The 21,766-nt window shown below is 38.9% G+C and overlaps 1 protein-coding gene across 2 annotated transcripts in view; it reads right to left on the bottom strand.

Annotated features, from left to right (window-relative positions):
• LOC137187458 (ephrin type-B receptor 1-like) overlaps positions 1–21,766 on the bottom strand; it is a 103,016-nt gene that overhangs the window by 17,906 nt on the left and 63,344 nt on the right. For both annotated transcript variants that reach the window (XM_067596349.1, XM_067596348.1), the window contains exons 10-17: positions 15,059–15,224; positions 14,569–14,674; positions 13,039–13,100; positions 12,755–12,952; positions 6,664–6,911; positions 3,787–3,854; positions 2,964–3,111; positions 134–283 (exon numbers count right to left, since the gene is read on the bottom strand). In XM_067596349.1, coding sequence (XP_067452450.1) covers positions 134–283; positions 2,964–3,111; positions 3,787–3,854; positions 6,664–6,911; positions 12,755–12,952; positions 13,039–13,100; positions 14,569–14,674; positions 15,059–15,224 — 1,146 coding nt within the window. The remainder of the gene's footprint in view (positions 1–133; positions 284–2,963; positions 3,112–3,786; positions 3,855–6,663; positions 6,912–12,754; positions 12,953–13,038; positions 13,101–14,568; positions 14,675–15,058; positions 15,225–21,766) is intronic.

Here is a 21,766-nt window from a genome sequence, read left to right as displayed (position 1 = left end):
AAAAACATGCAAACTTACACTAAAAATTAGTTACAGACATCAGTGAGAGAACAAGACATCAGTCAGAGTCTCTTTGTTTCTCTCTTCTCTCTTTCTCACACAAGCACACACACACAAGCACGCAGTGACTTACGTCTTGATTGCTCATGTCCCAGTAAGGCCTCTCTCCGTATGACATCACCTCCCAGGTGACGATCCCATAACTCCAAACATCTGAAGCTGACGTGAACTTCCTGTAGGCAATCGCCTCCGGAGCCGTCCACCGCACTGGGATTTTACCACCCTAGAAAAAAAAGAAAGAGAAAAGTGAAGAAGAAAGATGTAGATAAACGATGGGAGGCACTGAAAGGAAGGAAGAAAGATTTACTTCTTTATAGCTGATAGTTTGACTCACAGTCACGCTCACACAGTCGTGCCAGATTACTAAACAGAGGCCGACGTATCTGTCATAGTGCATCATAAAAATAATGCTGACGACTGAATAATAACGTGGTCATCACAGTCTTTACAGGACGCAAAAATGAGAACTGTATCTGTGTCATTGTATGATCACGTACTTTTCTTTTAGTGTGAGAGAGATAAACTGTTTTTAAAGAAGATGCTACCTGCGCCTGATTTTTCCTAAATGTTTTATCTCTGGTGTGGAAGTGAAGACAGAGCAGGTGTTTGGTAGTGTAGTGAGATGGATAACATGCATCTGTACACACACACACACACACATCCACTCACACTTGTTTGCTCTCGTCTTCTCTGATGAAGACAAAATAGTCAGTAAACAAAAACTTTGTTTATCTGACTGCTGATTTTGGAGTCCAGGACACACAAGGACACACCGCCACATGTTGGTTTGGCAGAACTTCATTCTCTTTTCATTTTTAAATAAACGAATGAAGTCTATTACACATTAATAAATTAATATATATATTTAGCTTAATAAGATTAACAGTCACAAAATGCCTCTAAAACTAATGATGAACGACTGAATTACAATCAGTGCAACACAATGCTGTGATCAAAATTTAATCATCCTGTTTTTCATAATGTAATTTTGCTATCTTGGTCTGTTCATTACAAACATCTATTGCATGTCATGACATCCTGGAAGAGGGATCTCTGCTCTGTTGTTCTTTCTTTAGAGGAGTTTTTCATTATTTGAATCAAGGTTGGAAGGATAGAGGATACGGTATGCTGCACGGATTGCAAAGCCCACTGTGGCAAATTTGTGATTTGTTATATTGGGCTATATATATAAAAATAGACTTTACTTGATAATGTCTACACAGGACACGTAGTAAAAGCAGCAGCAGCTTCAGTCTTGTGTCAGTGTCTATTCATGGTCAATTGACCCGCTCAACCTCTCCCTGGCCTTATGATCCAACACCTTTTGCATAAAACTTTTTCTTTTTGCTAATTTGTGTTTATTGGGTAGCATTTTTGATATACACTCTAGATATTACACATAGTGCTGATAAAGGGTTTATGTTTAGAGAAGGATGAAAGGGTATAGTATCCATATTAAAATGAATCCCCAGTTGACAGTAATGTTATGGATTGTATGTAGGAACAGAGTAATTCACTCAGTAGCTATCTCTCCAATTACATTTCAACAGATCACGTCACACTGTGTGTGTTAAAAAATTGCAAGGGGGCATTTTTTTGTCATAAAATAAAATTCACTGGCATGTTGAAACTCCCTGATGCTGTTATGGTCCTACCGAGGTATAACTCATACTATGTTTAATATGATTATTTATGGTAAACTGGTATTTGTCCTCCTGACATCTGGGGCGTTTTTGAAAAATGATTACATTAGTTTTCTTCATATTTACTGCCAGGGCCAAGTTCTGACAGTACTTTTCTACTATGTCCAGCTGTTGCTGCAGTCCTTGTTCAGTAGGAGACAATAAAACAAGGTCATCAGCATAAAACAGGAACTTTACCTCTCAATCTAAGATGGAAAGGCCAGGAGCAGCACACTGATCCAGCTGAACAGCAAGTTCATTTATGTACACATTAAATTAAGTTGGACTTTAATTGCAACCCTGATGAACTCTTCTTCTCTGGGTGAAGAATTCAGATTGTTTATCTCCCATTTTAACAGCACACCTACTTTCCAAATACACTGATTTGCCTCTGTACCACGATGTAGAAGTCTGTAATAGAGCCCTTCATGCCAAATAGAGTTGAAAGCTTTCTTGAAATCAATAAAAACAGGTGAATATCTTACCATTTTTTTGTTTGGTGTACATGTTTGTTAATTAAAGTGTGAAGGGTCGGCGGTACAGTGTTTTGGGAGGAAGCCAATTTTACTTGAGATGGAGCGTTCGTTAAAGAAATCTAGTATTCTTCGATTTAGAATACTACAGCCTAATTTACCTAGACGACTGCTGACACAGATGCCGCAGTGTGAAAAGGCCTGTGTGTGGTGAGATCCGTGTCAGTCGTGTGTCTCAAGCTCAATGCATGAGAGTTGGCAGCCCTGACACAATGTTTGCTAACAAGCAAGCCTCTCGCTAGCTTGTGAGCTTTGACCCACAGTGGAGGAGACAATGTTGTGCAATTTGATTGCTTCCAATGTGTCTGCACTGTCAGCTGTATATGAACATTAATGTTACTTGCATCCTAAAAAATACTAGTATTACTTGTGCTAAAATACTGTGGCGCCATCCTGAAGACGCACTTTATACTTATTATAATTAATAGTCAACAGATCTCCAGTTAGCGAAGCTGTCAGGAGTGATCATCACAGCTTCACATGACTATAGACTTAGAATTAGTGTTGTTTTTATAAATGTGATTGAACAATCCAGCCTCTTGTTTATTAAAATCACCATGGCAACAAGCAGGCCATCTTTAGGCCTTGTTGTGAATGATGTATTAACACGTCCTCCTGAGTGTACCTTGATTTGCCCTTGAATGTCCTATGTGTGTGTGTGTGTGTGTTTGTGTGTGTGTGTCCTCACCAGTGAGCTGGTGTAGGTCGGGTCAGAGGTGTCCTCCTCCAGATATCGTGATAAGCCGAAGTCAGACACCTTACACACCAAATTACTGTTAACCAGGATGTTCCGAGCTGCCAGGTCTCTGTGAACATAACTCATCTCCGCCAGGTACCTGTAACATCAACAGGATTTACGATGTGAATGTGTGTGTGTTATCTATTGCCAGCTACCTAGGCTACTATAAAAAAGGTAATGGGATTTAGTGTGTGTGCGCACGTTTCCACTGTATGTGTGTTATCACTGCCAGCTACCTTCGACAAAATAGGAGTGGGATTTAATGTTTGTGTACATGTATTACATGTTTGTGTGTTATCACAGCAAGCCACCTACAATAAAGATCTAGTGTGTATTTGTGTGTGTGCGTGCGTGTGTGTGTGTGAGCAGTGTCTCAAGCTGCCAAACCGACAAGTTGTGGTAATGTTAACTTGAATAAATACCTTGGATTACTATACAGTATGTCTCAGAGTTTGTTTGTTTGTTTGTGTGTGTGTGCATGTATGTGTGTGTTTGCTTGTGTGTGTTTGTGTGTGTGTGTGTGTGTGAAGCAGAGTTCGCAGGATGTCGAGGCAGCATATCTTAAGCCGCTGATGTCTGAGTAAAGCACACGACCAGACAGTATCTAAAATCTTCACATGAAACCTCACCATGATGGAATCGCTATTGTTAAGGAGGAATCTAATTTCACATAACAATCATTGAAATATCTGGAAAAAGTTTCTTCTTCATCTCTGTGATAAAATGACTTCCTGTAGCAGGTGTGTGTGTGTGAGTGTGTGTGTGTGTGTACCTCATTCCAGATGCGATGCCCCTCAGCATACCAACCAGCTGGATCACTGGGAACTGCCCATCATTCTGCTGCAAAACCATGAAGCGTGACAGGATTATTTTTATTTTCTGCTATCACACTTTTTCACCTCAGTTATTTAGAGAGAAAGTCCAGCAGGTGAAAAGATGTGTTAGTATTTCACATAACATGTCATAACAGAGGCTATAACAAACATTTTTTGATTAAAAAAAAAAAAAATTTCCAACTCATATGACGGCGTAGTGACTGCAGTCTATGCGTAAAATAAATGCAGAAGGAAAAAAAAACACATTGTGCTCAACTGGAGACAAAAAGAGAGGTGGGATGCACATCACATCTATCAGCTGTATTAATTGAATTTATACAATTTTTTGTGTGGAGACTACAAAGACACAAAAGACACTGAGCTCTTACAGTGAGGTCAGGAAGGCAGTGTGATGCAGTCAGAAGGAGGCTTTTTGTCCCTCGTTCTATTGTGGCCGTTCAAAACAAGTATGAACATTTTTGCCTTTAGATGTGGTTGGACAAACCTCGAAGACACTAGTTCATACCATGCATACTAAACCATTTTCTTCACCCTTTCAACCACTACTGGACGAGCTCAAAAAAAAAAAAAAACATGGTTGCCTCGGTCACATTATTATTGACATTAACAGACCATTTACAGTAGAACTTGAACACATCTCTGCCATTGTTTAATGCTGCATGTCCATAGTTTGTAATGCTACTCGTAGAGTTAATTATGGTATTTTTTTTTACCCTTTGGAGAATAGAAAGCTGGAATAATTAAACAGGGGCTGATTCTTTGTCAGGATGATGGCCGATTGGGTACCACTCCCAAAGATGTATGAAATACATAAAATGATTCATGCTATAATTGCAGTAATGCCTTTCTATATGTAAATTACGTTATTAGAGGAAGTGTTTATAGAAAAATTAAAACAATCCTATTATAGCATTGCTTTAATCAGAATTTTTGCAAGTATCTCCTTAACAGCACACGCAAACATAAAATTCCTGAGCTGAGCATCAAAAATCAGCAGAAATAACACAGATTTTAAGAAACTGGGAGGCCTGTTGTTGTTGTTGTTACGAGAGATGTGAATGTTGACTATGCCTAAAACATTCACATCATTTTTGTTATTTTACTTTTTCACCTTTTGGACCAGACTGTCTCTGGCTCTTATAAACATCACTGACATCCCTGCTGACAAAGTTGCAGTCAAATGTGTGTGTGTGTGTGTGTGTGTTTGTGTGTGTCTTTTAATTCACTTTGCACATCAAACTGCACCTTTGATGCTCCTCTGGCTTAATCCTCTGCAGGCAAAACCTTCTTCTAGGTACACACAAACACATTGATCCTCTGGGTCTTGTGCCTGCAAGATGGTCACGCTAGGACAGCAACACCAGTGAGATCGATCATTGTGTTTGTGTGTTTATGTGTGTGTGTGTGTGTGTGAGTCAGCGGATGATTTCTGAGTCAAAAGGGGTCACGCTGTGAGAACTTCACATCAAAGAGTTTCTCTTTCTGTTTTTAGAGGCGCCTAGAAAGGAGGGCAGGATCAAAGAGATGGACAGACTGACAGACAGACAGTCTGTCAGTCTGGCAGGATGAGGAGGAAAGAGCACAGGAAGGGAAAAAAAATGGGAGAAAAGGAAGAACAGGAGGTTGTTTCGCTCTTTGTGTCTCTTTTTCCAAAAGCTCCCGAGCCTCCCCTCTCCATCTGTTTCTCTGTATGGGTATTTATGTCTGTTTCTGGGCTATTTTACTAAAACTATATCAGTCGGCTAATTGTTCATTGATAAAATAACATTCAGGGTTACTTATTATTTTTCTCAACAGTTTCAGATAGTGTGTAGAATTAAAATTGCTTTAGGGAGTTTTGAAAAATCCCCTTAAACAATTTAATTAGTTTCAAAGTGTATACATCAATCTCAAATCAAGGTCCACTTACTAGCTTGTTCTGGAGCTGCCAACTGGACTATACAACTCAATCTACTAATGAGGACAGTGCGACATGGTAAAAAAAACTCCAGATCAAGCGAAGACTGTAGATTGTTATGTCAACTGCTGTTTCTAAAGTCATTAATTAACTGTCAAGCTCAACTATTCCATAAGCTTTCCAAGCCAGCTGTAGTCTACATTATTAGTTGGACATAAAATATCTGCAGCGTTAAGGGATGGGTACACATCTTTTCAAGTCTGTCTCCAAGCATTACTCACATGCTCATATGTACATTGGAAGAGTTATTAGTTACTAAGATCTGTCCTTCTCTGTACTGGCCACATGTAGATCTGTTCCTAACGTGTCTCCAATGGAAGTGGTGGAGGACAAAATGCTCTATTCAAAGTTCAGCTTCGGCAGTCTGAGTTAGACCGATCAAGTGAATATTTTCCAAAGTTACAGTCTTTTATGAACGAGTTTCCTTCCACTGATGCTTTTCTTGCTGAGCTTCAGGGTGGATAAGTAAAACAAAGGGGTAATTTTTACTAGAATGATGTAACTTCAGAAGAAACCCACAACTCAGACTGAACTTTAAGCTGAACTTTAAAAGCCATTTGTATGAAGAGAAAGAAGTTTTTCCCCCATCACATACATTTAAATTGAGTTACAGCCAGTATAGACTAGAAGAACAGCAACCAATAACTCTTGAAACGCACATATGGGGATATGAGTGTTGATTTAAGACATGAGGCTATCCTTTATTCTAAAAATATCTGTATTGGCATCAGATATTGGCATCACTTTACAGGTACAGTACATGCACTTATATTGCATCTGTCCAACATTAGAGCTGTAGATAACCCTGTCTCAAATGTCATACACAGTGCACAGTTCAGTTACAGTTGTTACTTACCCTGAGAAACGAGTCAAGAGCTCCGTTCTCCATGAACTCTGTGATGATCATCGTGGGCCTGCTCTTGGTGACCACGCCCTCCAGCCTGATGATGTTCGGTTGGTCAAACTGGCCCATGATCGACGCCTCGGACAGGAAGTCCCTCCTCTGCCTCTCGGAGTAGCCCACCTTCAGGGTCTTGATGGCCACGGGAATTTCCTTTTTCCCCACAGGCTTCAGGCGGCCTTTGTACACTTCCCCAAACTCACCTAAAGGAGAAAACATGAAAAAAACATCTGTCTAAAATGACAAGATATACATCTAAGGTCCCGAAACACGCTCTGAAAGAAAACAAACACGTACTTTGAGTTACGAGGCATCAGTTTCACATGTTGTGGAGAGCGTCACCTGAAAATTCTTAACACAACGCAAGAATGAGCTGCAGTCTGAGCAGTTTACAGCTAAGGCTGCTATAGCATGAAACAACAACAGAAAGCTGACCTCTTCTGTTTGAGTTCACTTCCACTCAAATCAATCATGCTGACCAGTTCAACGAAGCTCTGCTGACTTTGTCACCTCTTCGTTCAGACAGGATTTCTCTGCCCTTACTCGTGATTTTCTATATTTGTTTTTTTTTTTTTCTTTCCTCTGTTCATTATTTAAAGCAGTACTGATTCCTCCACAGACGCAATGTTTGTTTACTACTGTCAGGGAAATGCTATCGCCTCCTTGGGGACTGAGATTGATCAACCACATTCGCGTTTCCATACTTGTGTGAATCATGTTTGGGACCCTTCAGAGACTCTTCAGAGAAAAGTATGTGTCTCAGTAAAGAAAAACAAGTGCATTGTCGGCGAATGCTTGTTTTTTTAATGCCTCTTTGCATTCAGAACCTTTAAATACAGTATTACATAATAAAAAAGGCTAATAAATAATTGCATTTTAATTATATTTTGTTATGTAAAATGCTTTGCCTGTAAAATCATGTTGATACCATTTGGTTAACATCTATTATTTAACATCTTCCATCAGTCAAACAAGAAAGATCATATTGTTGTCAGTAGTGTGCAGGTTCAGGGCATGTTAAACACATAAATACATTCAGTCCTGGGAGCTGCCCTCTGCAACTTCAGTCTCTTACTGACGGCCTCTGAGCAGCTCTGCTGGAGCAGATTGAGGTTGAGGGCTTTTCTCAAGGGCACAATGATTTTTTGTAGACTGAAAGAACAACAAAAATTAAATCCCCTCAATAACTCCTCTTAGGGTTGAGGGACGGTTGCGTAGCAGAAGTGGCAAACAAGATAAAAGGGACAGTGCCATTACTGTATCACTGCTCAGGTACTTGGCCTCGCACGCCGTACGTACTTTAACTTTTGTCTTGTGGTTAAAACAAAAGGTAGCCAGGAGATCTTGTGGATAAAGAGTCTATCCTGAAACAGACAGTTCATACTGTACTGTAGGTTCAATCCAATAACAAAAGCACTGTCTATTTATCTTTATGTTCCCGCTATCATTATTTTTATTGAGGTCCATGTGGTCACAGTAGAATGCTAATTAGTATTAGCTCACTTACCTTAATAACTATGTGACAAATTAGTATTTGCTCTTTATTTTTAGAATAATTAAATCATGATTTTTAAAAATGTAATTAAGTATTTTAGAAGTTATTGGTTAATTGAGGGTTATGGATATATAAACTTGGCAGTGATTACAAATTCATGATGTGCAGATTTATTTAAATCCATAGAGTTTTATTTTAAATTACAGTGGAGATCCTAAAATTTTCTTTTGATTGACTGGTGAAGCCATAAAAAAAGTCCTGAGTTTGAGTTTGTTTCGTTGTTGTTTTTTAGTTTACATGTCATATATAGTAGCTTCACTGGGGAGTCAGACAGTATGAAATAATATGGTTTTACCTACCTTGAAGCTACTTATGCGTAAACAATTATGGTAGCTATAATATCATTTACAGTGTTTAATGTCTTAATTATTTATTATTTCCATTTTTCAGTTGCGTATTAAATCATCATCCATCATCCAAGAGAACGCAGCATCTTTTATATTATATTATAGTATTTAACTCTGTTTTTCCGTTGTTCACTTTTACAGTTTTCATGATTAAAACAGTGAATTTCCACCTGCTTATTCAGCCTTTGGCACTGAGATTCATGAGATACAGATACTTCTTTTGCTTGGTTAATGAGTACATGGACAATTTTGTGAAGGTAAACAAAACAAACAAAACAAAACAAAAAAAAACAGTCAGCTAAAGCTCCAGGAGTTTATCTTGTTAATGTGAGTTATGTTACTGTTTCTTTATTCTCCACTAGATTCATCACTATGCGTTGATCCAATGGTCACTGAACATGGATGTTACAATTAGGGCTGCAACCAACGATTATTTTCATTATCAACTAATCTGTCGATTATCTTCTCCATTCATGGATTAGTTGTTTGGTCCATAAAATGTTAGAAAATGGTGAAAAATGCTTATCACGGTTTGCCAGAACCCAAGGTGGTGTCTTGTTTACTGTCATAGAAGACGAAAGAAACCAGAAAATAACTACACAACGAATTGATCAATTAACATATTGTTGCAGCTCTGGTTACAATGTCAAAAAACTTTTAACCTCAATGTCTCTGAACTTGTTCAAATGTATAGCAATTCTCTCCCCTACACTGGAGACACAGATGTCTTTTGTCAAAATAAATGCAGTCATATGATGCTTGGGGACATGAAAATTGAATATCACTTCAAAATAAGAGTCCTCATCCCAGAGATAAGAATCGGTGTGTGAATAATGGATGAGTGATGGGAATTGGATGACAGGCTGTGTCGTCCTGTCTCACTGTGATCTCTGCTCCACATCTCACTGCTCATTAAAAACTATCTACTGTCACTGCTGTAAATCAGCAGAAGGAGAGATGGATGGAGGGCAGGATGGGAAGAAGGGAGGATGGAGGAGAGGAAGGTTGGGATGTGGGGGGCAGACGTAGGGAAAGAAATGAGTCAGTATTGATAATAAGGGGGGAAGAGGGAAGTATGGATGGATGGACAGGGAGGAATGAAAATAGTGATTTTCTCACAGAGAGGTGAGATCAGATGACATGTCACTTCCTCTTCTTCTAAAGTAGAGGAGGTCAAGAAGAGGATGGGGCACTAGAAAAATATTTATGGTTATAAGTTTGGTTTGTTTCTAAAATTTTGTATTTCATCTAGAGCATCTCAATAAAAATACAGTGAATAACCTGCCTGGCAGATGAGATATCATTACTTTTTTTCCTTTGTAAATCAAATTGTCTTCAATCAAAAGCTGATTTTTATGAAGGACACTTCTTACAGTGTGAGTAATAGTAATAAGGAAGGAGGAAAAGAGAGGGGTGTTATCACAGAGGGAGAAGAAGAGAGAGTGAGGTGAGATATTTTTATTATCTCCTCAGGGTGCTTTCTTCTTTTATCTTCCCTCCGCAATCTGTTGTTCTGCTTTTTCCCCCCTTGGTTCTTTGTTTTAGCATTTCTCTGTACGCAAACAAACTCTAAAATTCCAGAGGGGCTGAATCATGTAGAGAGAGAGAGATGAAGATAGGGGGAAGAATCAAAGAAAGGCAAAAAGAAAAGAGAGAGGGGAGTCAGAGAGAGAGAAAGAAAGAAAGAAAGAGAGAGAGAGAGAGAGAGAGATGTGGATAAAATTTTACTCTCTATCGCAGCAGAATGGAGGGAGATTCAAGTGTTCAAGGGCTCAAAGTTCGGCCACATCTCATATCACCCAGGCTCATATTTTCCCCTCCCTCCCCGTCGTTTTCATCCCTCCTCTGTCACCTCTGGCGGAGGTGAGAAACCTTCCCCTGAGAGAAATAAAGCGCGAAACGGAGGGATTATGGAAAGCCTCTCAGAGTGGCTCAACAGACCAAAAGCCCAAAGCACATACCCTCAGCGGTGAAGGTCTGAATCTGGTTCGTGACCTTTATCACCCACAGCTCCGTGGCCATTTGGGTTTGATTGGTTTTGGTCCAAAAAAGAAAAAAAAAAACCTTATGATCTATCCGGGGGGATAACATTTGAAGTAAAAACATTCCTCCATTTAATATGGTTAGTGGTAGAAGACAAATATCACTAATTAATCATTAATCGAAATCTGTACACGATTATGAAATACTGCTAATAAGAAAGCAACCATGTTACATTAAATTAAAATTATGCATGCAGAAACATCCTCAATGCATTTTATGGAAAATGTACTACATACTATATCGATATTTATCTATAATGTGATATAAGGTTTTATTCACCCACAGCCATCCACGGCTGGATGTTAGATATTATTATTATACTATTAGGTTTGATTTTCTGTGTGTTTGTGGTAATCTGATTTAACACAAATCTATTTAGGGATATGCACCATAAGAGCAGAATATAAACCACAATAATTAAGGTATTAAAACTAGATTTTGACAAAAGTTCCATCTACAAGCCAAAACCACAGCCTTAGTTCATTTATACTGTCTGCCATAAACTGCAATTAATCAAATTACCTGAAAACGACTGACAGTGAGTCTGGCACCTTTGGGGCATCTAGGGTAACAATGTTGGCCACTTTGCCCAGCTGGTAATCTAACCATGCCCATTCAGTTTGTGGCAGGGCCTTCATGGAAAAAATGCTAAATCAAATACGGAAACTATCTATGGCTCATGTCTCTGTAACAGTTAATCCATTTGTAAATTTGATGTAAAAATACACAATATCAAGAAATAATCATTTTACTATGTTCTGGTACAGACCTTGAGGAAAATCTTTAGGTTTTTAGGGTATAACGCAAACAAAATAACAGACAGATGTGAGTTTGATTGGAGGAATACAACAATAATAGAAGTAATACATCGTTTTTGACATTTGAAATTATTTTGGGGCACTTTTGCCTAGAAAAAACTTTGCATTTGCAAATGCTTACAGCTATTCATATTTGTGTATGTAGCTCAACAGTTGAGCAGCTGGTTGATGATGTCCTCCTGGTTAAATATTATATTATTGAGCATGTGTGGTGGGTTTACACAGCAAACAGGTCGCCCTGACATTCAGGAGACTACTGTGACATTCACAGATACCATTAGGGGACATCCAGGGGCCTTATTTTGTTTGCTGGCATGTTTTGCATATTTTATTTTTCTTTTATGAATTGAGTTGTATGTATCTAGAATCAAAATCAGCTTTATTGGCCAAGTATGTTTGGACATATAAGGAATTTCTCTCCAGTTTCCAGTGGCTCTCTATGTACAGGAGATAACAGAAGACATTTCATGTATCAATTCAAGTCTGTGTGTGCTCTGTGTTTCACCTGGGTAGGCTCCCCTTGGGGAAGATAAAGTTAAAATGTCAGCATTCAGGGATTAATGGCAAAAAAAAAGAGGCATTTGATCTTAGCAACTGAAAAATTTACCGTATTTTTTTGTTTTGTTTTTCCACATTTTTTTCCTTTTTCCATCAGACAGCTGAGATGCGAAAACCCTGCCCCCCCCCTCACCCCCACCACCACCCCCTTAAATTTCAGAGGGCGCTCTGGGACTCCATTTCACATCCAACTTTCTCCATTTGCCAAACATCACACAGCATTTTTACAGTGAGAGCTGAGATAGCCAAAGAGAATGCATGAAGACAGTTTTAATTTATTCCTGTGAAAGTTTTCGACATGAATAAAACATCTCTCCTGACTTCAAAGCAAAAAAATAAAGCAAAATAATAAATTGCCGTAGCATGTTTCCAGATCTTTCTCATTGACACAAAAGTCTGGCACAGTTGAAGAAATTGATTAATTTACTGTAGAGTATCTGCTGTTTCAAGTGACAGTTGGTCTCATTAAAGGAACTAAGGTTTACTTTCCCACTTTTCCAGCAGTGTGAAGGAGATATGAGCGAGGACTGTGAGTTTTGTTGGGTTTTTTTCATCTTACTCTTCAACCAAAAGCTCTTGTTAAAATACAACAAATACACAGTAATATTTGACATATATTGAAAACAATAATGGATTTTCATTTTGGTGTTGCTGAGTTTTTCTTAGACACCTTATATAACAGCGAGACAGAGAGTCTATGGAGCTAAGTCTATGGAAATGTCTACCTGATCCGATGACTTCCTCTATTTTCACACAAGAGGGGTCAATTTCCTTGGCAAACTCCCTCACAGCCTCATTGGGGTCCTCGTAGGTGAAGGGGTCGATGTAGATCTTGACCCCCGGTGAACTGTGACCCTCGGACAGGGTGGGAAAGGTCACGGTGGGGGTGGGACCGCTAAACATGTCAGGTCTAAGAGTCACCTCTGAGGAGAGAGGGAGAAAGTGTAAATATAAACACCACAATTAAACCGATGAAAGAGAGCAGCAGAGGTATCAGTAGTGGTTGTACCTCCCCCTGCGTTGTACTGCTGCAGCTTGTCACCGTACACGCTCTCCTTCAACTGCCTTCTCCTGCAGACAGAAACACAAACAAGAGATTTTTGGGAAAAAAGTGGCAAGCAGATAGAAATTTTACACAAAAGTCTGAAATGTTGCAAAGATAAAATGCTAATTGGTTGTCTTCTCTTCAGCTGGTTTGAGGTTAAATAAATAGTCTTCCTGGATGTCAAAAAAATGTCTGCCAGAGAAAAGGAAAAAGTCTTTCAGGAATTCATTAGTATTGGATGACTTGTTACTGTTCTGTGTTGTCAGCTCTTGTTTCGTGCTGTCATCTGAGGATGGAACCAAAGGATATACTCCAATATTTTAATATGCCAACTGATCTTTACAATAGACACCTTATACTGCATACAGCAGAGACAGCTTGTCACTTGCTATTTCTGGATTTCTGGGAGGTCGTGGGGTCACAGAAACTTTTGACGTTTTAGAGAGTTCAGATTTACTTTAAAACTGTTGTGGAAGCAAATGGGATAATTTTTTTTGCAACATTTGTGCCAAAGCTACATCATCGTTATGTCAAACTTGTGTTTCAAGTTTTAGTAATTACAATTTTGTTCATCCACAAAAGTAAATTGTCGCATCAGGCAAATACTTTGTCACAAAGAGGACATTTTGTTTCTGGATGTCAAAAATGTCAATTGTAATCACGTGTACACATTCAGTATTATGCTGCACATGAGCACAAAAGTAAAACTAGGAGTTTATACATAACAACCAAGATGTATGATTTTTTTTTATTTTTCCCCAGTTTTCAGCAAAAAAAACCAAACAAAAAAACTCCAGATGAATGTGATGTTCACAAGAATTTAATGTTCATACGCATCTAAAATGTGCTGCAAGAAGACGTTGCTCGCCTTAAGCAAAGCCTGGAGAATTCTTTATGTAATACAAATGAAAAAAGAAAAGTCAGAAAAATGCAAATAAACTTCCACGAGTCCATCAAAAGAATGTAAAAATCCTTGGAAACAGCAGTTTGTCAAAAAAAGTCTAACTTTCAGCTTCATCTCAAAGTCTTCTTTGGCAAATGAAGTTTGCTCAGTTATCATCAGTCATCACATGACTGAAGTACATAACTTTGGTCCAATGACAACTGCACAAACTCCACAGGCTGAGGAAGATCATGAGGTGAGGTGGACAGCTCTGGAAAAGTAAGTAAGGACACCTTGAATGAAGTGTTTTATATCAGAAAGAATGTTAATCTACTGAATACTGCCACTGAAAATTAGATGTTCAACTATATTTTCCTTTTATTGTTTCAGATTTTACAATATATATACAGATACATTCTCAGATTTCATAAGAAAAGAAATAAAGATCCTTATTGAGCTCTATCAATAAGTCAGTACAGGTTCAGTAACTTGATCAAGGTACTGTAGCTTTGATTGGAAATTCAATGTTATGCAAAGTACCTAACAGGATATCACCATCTAGTTACAGTAGGACATGTAATAGTTTGTGTATGTGTGTGTCGGTGTGTTACCTGGTACAGATGATGGCGATAGCTACCAACGAGACAATACACACTCCACCTACTAAAGAGCCTGCAATCAGGGAAAGCTGCTGCCCCAGCTCTGACTTATACTCATCTGCAGAGACACACACACACAGAAAACACACACACAAATTGAAAAGAGGGGTATTGTTTTCATATTTTTGGTAACTCTTTCATAACAGCATTTCTGGAAAGGAAAATATATACCGGACAGTTGCTCTCCCTCTAACGCACAAATAAAATATCATTTACAAGGCTCATTTTACATGACTGCAGGCACACACAAATTCACACACACACACACACACACACACACAAAGTAGGGCAGAATTTAATTACTTTGCAGCCAGATTTTCACTCTTGCTCAACCTCTCACATTCCCTCCCAGTCCTGCACTCTCTTTCCTCTCTACCATGAAACATTCCCCCCACAAACACACACGCCTCCACACACTCCAGCCAACCACCCACACACTTACCGTCAGTGAGTGTTTGGAAGAGCATCTCCTTGCTGTAGGCTCCATAGCCGGCCACAGTGCGGGCCCTCACCTGGACCACATAGCCTGTCCCCGGCCTCAGCCCCTCCAGGACCACATTGGGCGTCTCGCTCTGGACCACTGAACTGTTCAGCACTGATGACTGAGACTGAGGAGAAGGTACACAGAGATACGTATGTTTCACAGCCAGGCTTGGACTGGCAATCTGGCAATTCTGGCAAATAGCAGATGGGCCGGCCCACCTAGTGCGCCACAAGACTACCAGAGAAGTGGAAAAAATATTTATGGGAAAAAAAAAATTCAACCTGCTGGCTGCGGCCCACTTAATGTTGGAACAGCCCATCTGATTGGGGGTTACATGGTCCAAATTGTCATAGGCTACCTAATACTGTAAGGCAGGTGCACAAAGTGTTACTGTTGACCTGCCCCCATCCCTTCAAGTGGATGCGTCCATCCATGTAATGTCAGAGGTCAAGCAGGAAATAATTAAAACAAGACAGAAAGAGTGGAGTTTGAATTGAACACTGAAAGAAAAAGTGGAAAAATCTTGTTGCTGAAGCTGCAAAATGTTTTAATTTAACACATTTATTCAAAATATCAATACCACTGCCACACAAAATCCTGTTAACGTTAGCATGCCTAGCTGCAGTGATAACATTAACAGTCCATTGCCAAATGAAGAGGAGGAGGAAAGAGTCTGGACAGATGAGAAGGCTGATTCCAGTGGAGAGCAGGGGCAAGAAGAGGACACTGCTGCCAAGGACGAGCGAAAGGTGCATGACAACCTTCAGCAGGTGATACTGCTAACGTTAGCTCATGTAGTGACAGTGTTAACAGAAGAGCTCCGGACCTGACCTTGTCCGTTATGCAAGTGGCATGCCAGCGCAGCTTTTCAGAGCTACAGAAAAAGACATTCTCATGGCTTTGGACATTGATGGAATAATTGACAGGATGTACTGATGTCTGACGTCTTCTCACTGCCTCAGGTAAGACATGCTATTCTATTGGCTGCAGGCCGCTGTGCTATGCTGTTTTTTTTAAATGACGTCAGCTGATTTGTCACTCTGGGTTTGCTCCAATAGGGTGCAGGCATGCTGCTTGTCACAGCCTGACAACAACAGTGAATAAACGTTTAAATAGTGTCGACTGACCGTCAAGCCTGATGTGTGAACTGCATTAGATCAGCTGCGAACACAATGTCGGATGATTGACTCTAAATAGCTCTCAAATTTCCAGATCATCACAGGAAAGCTTTTGTCCATTGTGAAAATTAAGTTTTGGCTATTTTGTTTCATGATGACATCATCACATCACTATATTCATAACATGTGATTATGTCATATTTCTCCAGATTGTAGCACAAGTGTGCCGAGAGTTGGGTTACCCAAAAATAGATGATTTTTCCTCTAGGTGTTTCTTGGCTATTTATTTATTTCTTACATTATTTTGTGAAACCCTGTAAGTACACCTGTTGTTAGGGTGTCAACTTGATATTTATTGCTTAGTCTATGTGTTATAAATAGCCTGATATTGCTTTATGAATCTCTTAAGTGTGTTAGAGGAAAATGGGGCTGGTCCAGATGAAAATTGACAGGGCCAAAATTTGGTTCCCAGTCCGACCCCGTTCACAGCCATCCAAGACAGGACATCACACATCAGTCACAGAGAGATAGAGACTAAATTTAGTTCTCACTTTTGGTCAAGGACTAAGGCAAGATTATTTCTAAACTACAATCCAAACTGAGTCATTCTTTTTCAAACTGTGATACCACTGACACCCTGGCAGGACTGTGTAACAACAACATCTTCTCAATGTCTCAGTCTTTGCCTCTTTCCATTTTCAACGGTAAAAATTTGTTTATGTAAATTTGTCTTTCCAAAAATGTATCTCTTGGTTACTCTTGGAATAATCCCCAGACTTCACTATGAATAGTTATTATTGGAACTACTTTCTACTGAAGACACTGTTCACAGCAACTTGTGTTGAATTTTCAAAGTAACTGGGACATTGTTACTGCAGAGACAGTGTTTTTCAGTGTTTTCAGCAGCAGAAGCTGAATCATCTACTTCCATTGAATAAGGGTGGGAGGGGGGTTCAAATGAGCATATCTCACAACCACAACACAGTTCTTTTTTATATTTATCTGAATGAACTGACCCTCAAGATGAAAACTTTGATTTTTTACTACATGGATTTTATTTTCGTGGCCCTGGCCAACAGTTCTATGGATTATTGTAACCTTGTAAGGCAACATTTTACTTTAACTCCCCCTATGAAGTATTCATAAGCAGTATGCAAACATTCAATAAATGATTTATAACACACTATAGTGCAGTTGTTAGCAGATATAAGTGTTTATTAATGTTCTGTCAACAACTACAACATCTCCTTTGGGCACCCATAAGTGGAGGTTCGTGTATGAACAGATAACAAATGACAATGTTGTAAATAATATAAAATGTCTTCATAGGGTAAGTTGTATTTGCTGACAAATACTGTACATTTATCAACACTTAAAATGTTCTGAACACTTAAAATCTGTGTACAACTGCATTATAATGTGTTAGAAACCATTTATCAAATGTCTGTATATTGCTCAGCCTGCTCTGAACACGTTAGCTCTACTTTCTCCTCATGATGACATCAGATTGTTCGTGGATGCCCACAAGCAGCCATCCGTTCCATAGTTGCTAAGGTTATTCCATAGATTGTTTGCATTTTCCACTTGTGTATTTCAGATCGGCTCTGGCTCGAACATGTACAGATGTATTTGAAAAGTTTCCATTTCGAATAAAGAAAGAATAAAGAAGTGAGATCCTACTGCTATTATTTGTTTACATAGACACCAAAGGTCTACTGAACGCAGCTCCAGAAGCTGACTAATGGGAACACAGTGTCCACATTGGGAGGCGGGTCTTAAAGAGACAGGAGCTAAAATGGCATTTTTCAGAAAGAGGCTAAACTGAGGGGCTGCATAAAGGGCCAGCATACGATAAATAATGAGTTTTTTGAACTGTGAATCATGCAAAGATATTCCAGTAAAACCCCAGAATGTAAATAAAGACCTGGAAATGTGCATGATATGTCCCCTTTAAATTAAAGAGTTACCCATTGTAATTGTATTTGTGCAAGTAATTGCTGAGATTTGTGAACATGGCGACCAAGGACCTGAGCAACGATACAGTACAAAACTTACAAAACAACTCTCTGTTTATGCTCTACCTTTAATCTTTATTATTTCTTTTCTGATTTCCAGCCCTGAAGCCCTGTTTCCATCTCATACTTCTCTGTCTGTACTCTTCTCCACCTGAAATTCTCCTCCATCCCACTCCACCCACTTACACTCCTCTCATCTACCCTCCAGTCATCATTCATTTTGTCGTCATATTTCTCCTCCTTTAATATTTTGTGTCCCTTCCTCTTTATCTTTTTGCCTCTCAAAGTTCTTTTTCTTTGACCCATCCATTCCTACACCCTTCAAATAAAAAGGTGATAATGCAGTTAATTACTGAAAGCCCACAGAGACATATGCATTTGGTCTTCTCTCCTCCCAGTCCTCCTCCTGAGGTGAATTAGGCATCAGACCTATCAGCCCTATCTTAAAAACCCAAGGCTACCACCTTTTACCTCTATCTCTCTACGCCCTCCGTCTATGCTTCCTCTCCCCCGTTTCTTTCAGATAAAAAAACGTTTTTACAGCGGCTAAATCGGAACAGTCCAGAGAGAATGATAGATACGGTGTGGTGATGGTATGAAAGGAGGGGGGAAGGAATCATGCCGTGAGGATGAAGGTGGAGGGGTTAACGGCAGAGCGTAGAGGAAAGAGAGGGAGATGATGATGGTGATGAGGAACAGGAGGGAAACGAAAGCGTGAACAAAATGAGGGTTGGAAGTGTGGAATGAAAGAGCGGGGGTTATCAAAAGAGGAGATGGACGTGAATGAAAAAGGCGTTAAAGATTATTGAGTTTTTATTATTGTTACCATTATTATTCTTAACAAATACCCATTTTTCTCTTTTTCTCCTTTATCCATAAATGAACTCTAGTGAACTAGAGCTGTAACGATTAGTCGATTAATCACTGAGACGATTGGCAGAAAATGAATCCCCAACTATCCTGATAATGGTGTCATCATTTTGTGTCACTTTTTAAGAAAAAAATGCCTAAATTGTCTTGTTCCAGCTTCTTAAATGTGAATATTTCATCGTTTATTTACTCCTTTATGATAGAAAACTGTATCTTTGGGTTGTAGTCTAATGGACGGGACACTTTAGGTTACATCTTCAACTTTTCCACCATTTTCTGGCATTTTTCACAATTTTCTGACATTTTATAGACCAAATGACTGATCCATTAATCGTGAAAATAATCAACAGATTAATTGTTGATGAAGATAATCTTAAATTGCAGTCCTAATAAACTCACAGCAATAAACTTGCTGCTTGTGGCTGTGTTTATTATGCTATAAAACGCCATATGTCTTTTAATAGTCATTCCTGTGTACCAACATTAGCTTCATATTTAGCATAATTGAGTGCGCTGTTGATATACTGTCACATGACTAAAGACAGAGTCCACTAATACCACTGTGATAATGAGGACATGACACATGAAAAACGACAGAGTTTGAAGTATTAAAAGCTGAGAGAGAATAAGAGTTACATTTGGAAGTGGAAATTGGGGTATAGTGTCGGGTGTGGGGTTTGGATTTGGAGGTGCATGTGTGTGTGTGTGTGTATGTGTGTGTGTGTGTGTGTGTGTGTGTTGGGCAGCGGGGGGGCTCTATGCTTGCCACAGTGAAGAGGTTAGGGGGCAGCCCATCTGGGAAGGTCTGGTAGCCAGAGATAAGTAGGGAGGAAAAATCCTGCCTCCCCGTGCCATATCAAATTTACTACATTAAAAACCTCATTATCTTTAGTGTGGGGGCGAGGGAGGAGGTGGTGAAGGAGGAGAAGATGGAGGAAAGGAAGGAGGAAAGATGACAAAGTACAAAAAAAGTACAGCTGTCTGGTAAGAGAAACCTGTCCTGTCTCTCTCCAGGCTTATGAAACTGCTCTCTGAGGATTTTTTTTCACTTGAATCTATGAGCTAAAATTAGTCACTTTATGTGGTTTGCTTTTCTACAATGTAAAATACAGCCCTTCTCCCTTCCTACCATGTATATCAAGGAAGAAAAATGAAAAGAAGAAACAATGCGAGAGCAAAATGTCAGCTTTTGATTCTGCATCTTAATTGGCTCCCGTGTTAAATAATGTTAAAGCGAAGGCGGCGGCAAATAAGGCAGACTTTAAGTCGCTGCCCTGATTTTGACTAAGTAAAGGTTTTTTATCTGTGACTGTCAGACTGCAGCTACAGTACATCTTTCAGTGAGTGCAGCTCCTCTCACTCTGTCTTTCGAATCACTGTAATTGCTCTCCAAGATACAGAATCTTCAACTCTTTCTTTTTGCTCACATTCTCCATCTTTCCCTGGAACTCTGCTCTCACTGTATTTGATCATCGAAGCCCTCATACCACACTTGAAAAACAGATTAGTCTCTAGTGCCTTTTAAAATGACACATGAAAACATATGAACGTTTTCTAAACTGGTGAAGTAAAAAAAATTGTGGTTATGGCTGAAGGAAACCAGTGTTGAATGTTGGTATGAGACAGTTGTTTCTGATGATTCAGTCAGATCCATCCAACCTTTCACTTGACCACCGGTAGCAATATAACAATACAACCCCTGTATCCCAGAACATATATTTATATACTACTAAATTGCATCAGCAAATACATTTGGAGAGAAACATAATGCTACCCACATGATGTTTTTTATCAACATTTTTAATGAACATATCTGCAAAGGGGCCAAATCTTCACGCTTCACATTTTTTGTTGTTCTCTTGTGCTTTTGATTGATTGGTTTCTCTACTGCACTTTTATTTCCTTTGTTCCATTTGGGGCAACTTAGAACTTATTACTACACCGTAAATTGTATTTCTAGTCTATTACTTATACTGTATTTATGTCTCTGTTCTTAACTTTTTAATTTCCATTTAACAAGCCTCCTATTCTTTTAATTGCAATTTTAATGTGTTTATATTGTTTTTCTTTTTTAATATTTTTTTAATGCATTATGTAAAGCACTTTGAATTGCTCGTGTATGAAATGTGCTATACAAATAAATGTGCCTTGCCTTCTGTAAATGTTCTCTGACCTCATATTTTATATGTTTTTCCTACAAGATCCACTCTTGGCAACTACAACATAATTAATGTTTTTCATGAGTATGTTTAGGCACTCACAGCACTTGGTTAAGGTTAGGGAAAGGTTATAGTCTTTGTTAAAAAGTCAACACTGACTTTAAGAATTTTCAAAGTGTAACCAAAACCATGATATTTTCTTGATCTTGCTTTTGTTTTTGTTGTCTAAACCTAAAGACACGCAGGATGTGTCTCTGGTGTCAAGGTCTTGAGATTTGCACTCCACCAAGAATGTAGCACATATTCTTTCACTGTAAAAACTGTTCCCAGTGAACCTAATCAATGCAGAAATAATGTTTCCTTCAAAACGTATTTAGCAGAACAAATTAGTAGTATTTAAGGAGACAGGGTCGAAAGATGGTACACTACCTGTATTACTTCTGAGAACGTACAGTCAATATTCACATGACCACAAGCGATTTCTTGTCAGTAAACATTGGTTGT

This window comes from Thunnus thynnus, chromosome 8 (genome assembly GCF_963924715.1).
Source record: "Thunnus thynnus chromosome 8, fThuThy2.1, whole genome shotgun sequence".
Lineage (NCBI taxonomy): Eukaryota > Metazoa > Chordata > Actinopteri > Scombriformes > Scombridae > Thunnus > Thunnus thynnus.
Note: the sequence above shows the minus strand (reverse complement) of the source record. Positions and strands in the feature narration are given on the sequence as shown.